Source organism: Cyprinodon variegatus, unplaced genomic scaffold, assembly GCF_000732505.1.
Source record: "Cyprinodon variegatus isolate N-32 unplaced genomic scaffold, C_variegatus-1.0 Scaffold515, whole genome shotgun sequence".
Taxonomy (NCBI): domain Eukaryota; kingdom Metazoa; phylum Chordata; class Actinopteri; order Cyprinodontiformes; family Cyprinodontidae; genus Cyprinodon; species Cyprinodon variegatus.
Genome location: NW_015150968.1, coordinates 590574 through 599316, shown reverse-complemented (window position 1 = coordinate 599316; position 8743 = coordinate 590574). Strand labels below are relative to the sequence as shown.

Below are 8743 nucleotides of genomic sequence, written 5' to 3'. Positions count from 1 at the left end.
ATCATAGATAAATAACAATTTTAATAAAAAAATATCAAATAATTAATTTATGTGGATATTAGTGCTTTTAAATATCAATTTTATGCAGAATGTTTATTGATACAAGTAGGTAAGTAATGACAATGGAAAAGATTTACGCCCCAGAACTCAAAACTGAAAGAGTTTTATCCACTATACCATTTATCTAGAAATTACAGATGTTTAAATATATGTGTCTATTTGTTAGCAAAGGCTGTAGGAAAGTATAATTTGTCTCTATTTAGAAAATATGGAGGTCGTGCTCGTTAAGTTTTCTTGTTGGAACAGTGTAGATTGACCCTGAAGTCTGGCAATGGCATAACGACACAACAATAGGCCCATAAGTAACATTATCTGGGTGGGCCCCATATGAAGTACAACACTCTGGATTACCCATAATTCCAAGTAGTAGTGTAAAAAAATAAAATACTCAAATACCTCGTTCTTTTAAGATCTTCATTATGGTTTGAAATATATTATGTGTATTTTTTTACCAATTGTCTAATGAACTATACACAGTTATTAACATAGTATTTAAAAGTACCACTGTCTGCTTTGTTATTGGTGTCGTGTTTAAACGGCTCACCATCATGTTAAAATCTGACATGCCTTGGTGTATTAATAAGGTCCGGTTGGTTATCTTAAAATCAGGTGGGTTTTAAGAGGAATTTTTCGCACCATTACATCTGCAATCAGACGTCTAATCCACAATTGCGTAGGGGGCCTAACAGGAGTCAGTGACGCGGGCCCCTAAGAGGCCGGGGCCGTAAGCAACTGCAGACTCTGTTTACCTATATTTGCGCCATTTGGTTCTGGTGCCTATATAGTTTCGGCCACCCCTCACTGTACATTGGTTATCGCCTGGCCACCCTTATAAACATTTTCTGGCTACGCCTCTGCTATCCAGGTCCCCAGGCATGTGTCAGACTCCAGGTTCTCTGTGAGGAACCTTGAAGCTGTTTTTTTATTTATTTCATTTCATTTATTTTTGTGAAACCGGGAATAAAAAACAAATATGAAGATGAACCACTAATATAAAACGATCAAAATACTCGGTTTATTTTCTAAGATCATATCCTCGGAGGAGCCCATCGGGACTGTCACTACGAACCGCTGCTTTTTCTTCTATTTGGACCACAGCATGGCTGCAGGTTATTAAAACCACACAATGATTGTCATAAAACAGTTTGTGGACACACAGGACAGATTTTCATCCCGCAGTGATTGATTATTTATAGTGTCTCTGCCACATTTCGCCTCCTCTCCGTAAAGCCCAGCAGCAGATTTCCTGCAGGAAATTCCCAATAAACTGTTTCCATTAATTATTAAACTTCCCATCAGAGTTAATCTAGTGACATTTGAATAATCTAAATCTTTAAAATCGCGTCTCATTTACCTTGATCGGAGAAACACTTGGCAGCTGAGCTCTTTAAATGCCCCAACGGTTGTTTACGCTGACGTCAGCGCGCATGAGCGAAGAGCGCATGCGCCGTTACATTTAAAATTTGAAAGTAGAAAACAAATGTTATAAAAAAAATAGCATTTTTGATTCAGTTAAAATAGATATGCCGTATTAAAAAGTATTATCTATAGTGAAAAAAGATGTGAGATATTGAAAGTATTTTAATATTTAACCAATAATATATTAAAAATGTATGTTTCCGGGACGGAGTCTGGTCATCGTCTCTACTGCGCATGCTCTCCTGTAACCCGGAAGTTTTGAATCCAGCAGGAGAGTTGCGGGAATCCCGCGGAGCTTCTTGTTTTGATCTGTTGACTGGTTTTGGCCATCATTTAAAAGTTTTCAAATAGTTTATTCTCCGAACCTTTTCCTGCTCGTATTTCCCCCAGAAACAAACATTTAAATCTTATCCCGTTCCTGTGCCGAAAAACAAGCAGGGTGTCTGGGAAGAGTCGCTCTCAGTCCCGCCCCAGAGCAAAGCCTCATGTCCGGCTTCGGACTGGTTCGGGTGGACAGCGGTGATGTAGTCCCGCTGCCGCCGGGTGAGACGGTGCTGGGTCGGGGTCCCTTGCTCGGGGTAAGTCCTACTGAGAGGTTCGCATGATTCACCCTGATATATCAGCTCCTCTTAGTTATCGAAGGGGTCCAAAGGTCGGATTGTTGATGAGAAGCTGGGTTTCCTGGGACCAGTCACCTGCTTCTACTCTGGATTCAATTATTAAAAACTGTCTTTATATGGGGTGCCGTTTGTAAAGTTATCCAGTCAAATATTTGCAGCAATATTTTAACTTATTTAGCCTCAAATCATTGAATAAAATGGGGTTAATATTTCAACATCTCATCATCACCATATAATTCATACATTTATAAGTATTACATTTCTAAATTAATTATAATTAATATAATAATAACTATAAAATTAAATATTAGAAAATGTATATATAGAAAATAATATCTAACTTGTTAAATGAATATCTATTTTTTTTTCTCAAATTAAATATTTTGTTATAAAATAAATATTTATTTCAATTCAGTTTATGTTTATAACACATCATCTGAAGGCATTTTATAGAGACGATTCAACCAGATCATCCAGTCAAAATGATTCAAAGTTTTCTACCTAAGGAAAACCAGCTGATTGCATCAACTCATTGACTTAAAGGCAATCCCTCACACTGAGCATGCATTTAGCGACCGTGGAGAGGAAAAACTCCCTTTTAACAGGAAGAAAACCTCCAGCAGAACCAGGCTCAGTGTGAGCGGCCATCTGCCGAGGCCGACTGGGGTTCAAGGAGACAGAAGCAGAGATACAAAAAGCAGCTATAGAAGGCGGACCCGTCCAGGAAACACAGCCAGGCAGACTAGCTCCCAGCCAGCTCCCATGTCAGAGGATGAAGAGAGCACAACCAGTTAATCACAGTCAGAGAAACAGGACTACACTGGAAACTAAAACTAAATATTAGTGTCATTTATCTATATTTATTTATATTAAACACAAACTAAATATTTATTTACTACAATAAATATTTAGTTCTAAAGCAATTATTTAACTTTTACTAACCTACCAATGGAAGGTACAAAACAAAAGCAGAGTCTTCACATCCTCTGCTTGCAAAACTGAACCGCTTCAGGAGCACTGTCTTCTTTTAATAATAACTCTTATAATTCTTCAGATAATAAAAAAAAATATATATATATATAGTAACATAGAGCAAGAAATTTTTAAAAGCTACACAGACTTTTAATAATAGATCTACATCAACACAGCCTGAAAGAACCTTTTACATATAGCTGCTGTTGGTGATCATATGATTAAAAAAAAATACTAATTTGAGTTTTTGAATAACCAAAATATTGCTGCGACTATTTCACCGGGTAGCTTTACGAACTTTTACAGCCTCTGATCCTCAGTGTGATTTTTTATTGTTCTTAAATGTCAGAAATGGAAAACATAGAAATGCACTAACAGATATGCTTTTTATTCTTAAAGATAAAGCAGCATTTTTTGAGTGATGAAGGACATGTCTAATGTATGGAGTGAATTCTGTTATTGTTGCAGGCAAATAACATGTTTTGAAAAATGGAAATTAGACAAAATACTATTAGTAAATTGAGATATATAGAAAATGCTATTCAGATATGAAACTTTTAAAAATATTTGAATAAAAAAAGGTTTTCAGAGTAACTTTTGTGTTTTCTCTGATTTTGTTTTTTTCAATTTTAGATTTTTTCATGTTATTTTTTTCACATTATGTTTAAACATTTTCCTTAGATTTATATTTTCAATGTTCATTCATATTTCTCTTTTGCAGATTCAATTTTAAAAGTTTTATTCTTTTCAAGCTGCATTTTTCCAGATTCCATTCTCTTGGCTTCTGGGGGAAGGGGCGGGCTTTCCTCTGGAGTGATTGACAGTTTTTATTGGGCTTAAAGTGAAGAGAATCTGAGCTTTAAAACGCAATTTGAAAATAATACAATTTGTTAAACTCAAATAAAAAAAACGAAGATAAAAGTGAAAACATTTTTAGAAAAGAATGGGGGGAAAAAAATCTAATTTGTAATAATAAAATCAGTAAAAGTTCTTTTACAGATTTTATAATCACAAATTTTACAAAAAAACCCCAGCAATTTGAAATAACAAAACCCAAGAAAACAGCAGATTTAGTCTTAAAATATTTCTTTTCTGTATTTTTTCAAATTTTAGTTTAAGAAATATGGCCTTTCTTGTAAGAATGATGGACTAAAATTCACTCCATAATTTAAAACAATTTCCCTTATGAGTGGAACATTTCAGCTTCAAATTTAAAATGAAAAATTTTCAAGTTAGACATTTTAAAATGAGTATTGATAGATTTATTTGCTGAAATGAAAAATTAAATATTTTATATCTCATTGAAAGTATGTGACATAATGAGCATTCTTGGAGAAGAGAAAGAAAACGCATTTTGAGTGATCTATTTCATTTATTCATGAGTCAAAATATGCACCTGTGACTTTTAAAACCAAAAAAGCATTTCTGTTCATACATTTATATTTTCAAACTTAACATTTCAAAGTAAATTTTGTCTTTTTTTGTGACATCTTTTGAAAATTAAATGTTATTTATATGTAATTTTAATTAATGCAGCATAAAAAAGCAGTTTGGGTGATATATCTTTTTTGTTAAATGCAGCTTTATCTTGAAAATGAAAAAGCATATTTTTAAGTTTTTAAATAAAAAAATAAAAAAATATGACAAATTTGCTTCAAGAAATCAGAATCTCTACTAAGATTCTCAAAACATAATTTAATATTTAATTTTGTTTGAAATAAATTCTTTCTGTAAAGAAAGCCTGTATTAAACAGAGTTTACCTATATTTTAACCTAAGAAGGTTTCATGTCATCATAAATGGTTTGATGCTGCTTCCCTGCATCCATTATGATGAACTCTGGGAATTTGACTGAAGAAAAGTCTAAGAATTTCCTCGTGAAAGGAGTGTTTCACTGTGCCGGTGCTTCTGTGAGCAGTGTGTCTGTATCTGTGATGTCTGCAGCGAGGAAACATCAGGAGAGAAATGTTTTAATCAGATTCCCTTTTTCTGTGTTTTCTCCTGCTGTCAGATCAGTGACACCAGAGTTTCCAGACACCACGGGCTGCTGGAGAACCTGAACGGACAGCTGCGACTCAAACCGGTGCGTTGGTGATCAGTTAGATATCCTCGCTGCCTCACGGCTTTTCTGATTACTCAGTAAACCTCATCTTTTTACTATGTCTTCCAAACAGCAGGATTCCTCTCCATCTGCAAAAGAGGGGAAAATTACATTAAAATGAGATGTTTTTAGATTAATTTTAAACTATAGAGAGCTGTTTTAATCAAAATTAAATAAAAAGAATAAAACTGTAATAGAAAATTTGAAAATAATGTTATTGATAAAATAACAAAATTTCATTGTAAAATAGAATTAGACTTAGACTTCTTTATTTGTCATTTTGTATGCACAGAGTGCATACAGAACGAACTTGCGTTGCATACAGCTTATGAACATTGCATTGATATTTTGAATGAGATGGAATACCTTTCCGGATTGTTACACACGAGTTATACAAAAAGTGCAGCAGTGGTCAAAGTGTAAACAGTGCAGTGGATAAAGACAGTGTGCAAATTGCAATGTATGTTTTCGCAGATTTTGTCACTTATGTTTTTTACTTCAAAATGTATTCTTTAAATTTACAGACACATAAGGCTGTGTGTGTGTGTGTGTATATATATATATATATATATATATATATATATATATATATATATATATATATATATATATATATGTGTGTTTGTGTGTATGTGTGTATATGTATATATATATGTGTGTGTATATATATAAAATTAAAAAAGCTTAACAAATAAAAAAACTTTATGAAATATATGAAGTATGAAACAATTCTTGAAATAAATTCAAACCAAAAAGCTAAAAAAAGATTTGTTGTTATCCTATTTATGGCCATCATTGAGACATTTTATTTATTTGATGAAATACTTCTTAATTTATTTATGACAGTTATAAGATATTTCAATTTGAATAAAACGTGTCGCTTTGTAAATCAGCTGCTTTGTTCAACAATACATGCATGTTCAGTAGGGGGCGCTCTGGGACAGAAACTCATCATCACCTCCTCCCAGCAGACCCACCTGAATCCCTGCTTCATCCTGTCCTCCCTGAACGATGACCCCCGACCCCTGGAGAGAGGCTCCTGGCACCCGCTTCAACACGGAGACCTGTTCTCTCTTATGCCGGGTCGCTTCATCTACAGGGTGGAGGCCGTGGGCGGGGAGGAGAGCACACTCAGGTACTTGTCTCTGAAGCGTTCTCATGGCAACAGTATCGTCGCTCTGAATAATTACCTGAATGAGGTCAATTTCTGAGGTGGGCTTTATTTCTGCAGCAGGAGTGAAGGAGTCAGATGTTCTCCGTTGGCAGAGTGTCGATTCATGTTTTTTGATTTATGGCCGCTCTCTATTTGAAGCTTACCTCAAACAGATTAACAAGGACCCTCAAGTGAACGTCTGCAGCGTCCAACCAGCTGAGGCCCATGAAACATTCATGTCCCTCCTGACGCTCTAAGAACATTTCTGTCTCACATCTATTTCTGCAGAAACAGTCAGAACTTAGAAGAAAAAGAAGAGGAAGAGCTTCCTGTTCCCACTGGATCCATCGTGGAGGCGTGTCCTGCGGTTGGGCCGCAGCAGGAACGGATTTCAGATCCGAATGGAATCCAACCTGGAACAGGTTTCAAAGAGGTCTGTACTGCAGAGTGGAAAAATGTTTAGTTGCATTTGCAGAGCAGCAAATGGTATCAACCAGAAAAACAACCCAGATCTCAGCCAGGAGGAAAAGACAGGCCGCTTCACTTTGTTTTATACATACCCAATTGACGCCCACATTTTCATTTTAAAACATTTATTAAAGATGCAGATTTTGTAAGCTCTATATTAAATGTTCAATCCTCAAAGTCATCAAGTTTTACTGCTAATTATCTAAATAACTTCAGTTTTTGAAAACCTTATTTAATAGAATAACAATGGCCTCACAAGCCGGAAAGATATGGAGTCACTTTTATTCTGTTATTGATGCAAAGAGCAGGTTTTAAACACGTCCGACATGAAAACTGGCTCAGAGCTCATCTGATTAACTTTTTCTTTTCCAGACAGAGCTGGAACTAGTTTACCATTTCTGTCAGGTTGTGTTTCTAGCATACAAAGTATTAGAAGTGTTTAAAAAATTAATTCCAGAAATCAATCTTTGTAAAGTTTCTTAATAATAAAAAAGGTTTTAAGAGAAATGTTTCTATTGCTGATTTTTTTTCTGTGCAGGTTTTGTATATTTTCAGATTATGTATCAGATTGAATCATAAAAATTACCTTCTTTTCAGATTGCGTTTTCCAGATCACATTCTCCTCACTTTCGTCTGGAAAGATGAGCAAAGACGCATTTCTATTGGTCTGCTGGACGTTAGCAAGAACATTTTTATTAGACAAGAGTGATCTTAGATCTAATCTAAATCTAAAATCAGTTTTTTAATGAATAAAAAAATAATAATAAAAAAAAATCTAATAAAAAAACTGCAAAGTTACTCTCAAACCTTTTTGATTTTAGAAGTTTTTGAGAAGTTTAATTAGCATTTTTTTATTTACGTTTACAAAAAGGTTTTTTTTGCAACAATAATGATACAAAATTCCCTCAATAGGAAGATAATGAAATCATCAATTTAATTGTTCTTTGATGATGGATCTCTTTTTTTTCCTTTAGGATAATTCCACTCGACGGCCACGGAACAATAAAAGCGAGGAGTCTCCACCTGCTCCAAGGAGGAGAGTTTTACCTGCGTGGATGATGGCAGCTGCTGCTCCAAAAGGTGACTCACTGAGACACTAAGTTTCTTTTGAATCATCAACATCCCGGTTTATTTTAATATTATTTAGGGAATTATTACTTTTATTTATGAAATTATTTATTTTATTATTCAATATTGCAATACGATGTGCATTTACAGTAAAAATTGCAGAAGGTGTTAAGTTAGATTAACAGGGTTTCTGCTGGTCATTAAAAATCCTTAAGAGTCATTAAATAATTATTTTTCAAATCAAGGCCTGAATTGGCATTAATATTCATTAAATGTGATTAATTTTGCATAGAAAATTCTTTATTTGGAAAAAATGTTTTTTATAAAAACTATTTATTAAACGATATATATATTTGCAAATATATTGCGAGATATTATATCGCATATTTGCGCAGAACTGCTTCTGGTTGATCGTAAAGCCATAGGTTCGGAAAAGAAGCTCGAATGGAAAATGCTCATTTCAACAAAAGTGGCTGGAAATTGAGTAATGCAGCCTGCTGACAGTAAAGATGAAGACGGAATTTGCTGTGTACGTATGAGAGTACTGGGTACTTATTGATGGCATAAAAAAAATTTTTTGTTACTTATTTTCAGTTATTTATTTTCCTTTTTTTTTATTTCGTGTGTCATTTATGTAAGTAGGACCCATGTTGGATTCAATTATCTATTTACGGTAAACCTTCACTTCCAACTAGGGATGCACGATATAATCGGCCCCCTATCGGTATCTGCCTTAAAACTGAATATCGGACATCGGCCACCCCACCGATATTTAACCCGATATTTGATCAGCTTCTGAGTTTCTAAAGTCTAAAAAAAAAAAAAAAAATACTACTTCTTCTTCATCCTCAAAAACTTCTTTTTTACAGACTTAAAAACTTCT

At 34.3% G+C, this 8743-nt stretch overlaps 2 protein-coding genes across 2 annotated transcripts in view; one reads left to right on the top strand and one right to left on the bottom strand.

Annotated features, from left to right (window-relative positions):
* The window catches only part of fbxo48 (F-box protein 48), a 5982-nt gene extending 4445 nt beyond the window's left edge, over positions 1-1537 (bottom strand). The window contains exon 1 of the mRNA XM_015390839.1: positions 1415-1537. The gene's annotated coding sequence lies outside the window, so the exon portion shown is untranslated. The remainder of the gene's footprint in view (positions 1-1414) is intronic.
* A 177-nt stretch (positions 1538-1714) lies between these two features.
* Positions 1715-8743, top strand: part of aplf (aprataxin and PNKP like factor) — a 22536-nt gene continuing 15507 nt past the window's right edge. Inside the window, exons 1-5 of the mRNA XM_015390837.1 lie at positions 1715-2057; positions 5082-5153; positions 6143-6306; positions 6613-6757; positions 7767-7872. Of these exons, the coding sequence (XP_015246323.1) occupies positions 1965-2057; positions 5082-5153; positions 6143-6306; positions 6613-6757; positions 7767-7872 (580 nt within the window). The 5' untranslated portion in view covers positions 1715-1964. The remainder of the gene's footprint in view (positions 2058-5081; positions 5154-6142; positions 6307-6612; positions 6758-7766; positions 7873-8743) is intronic.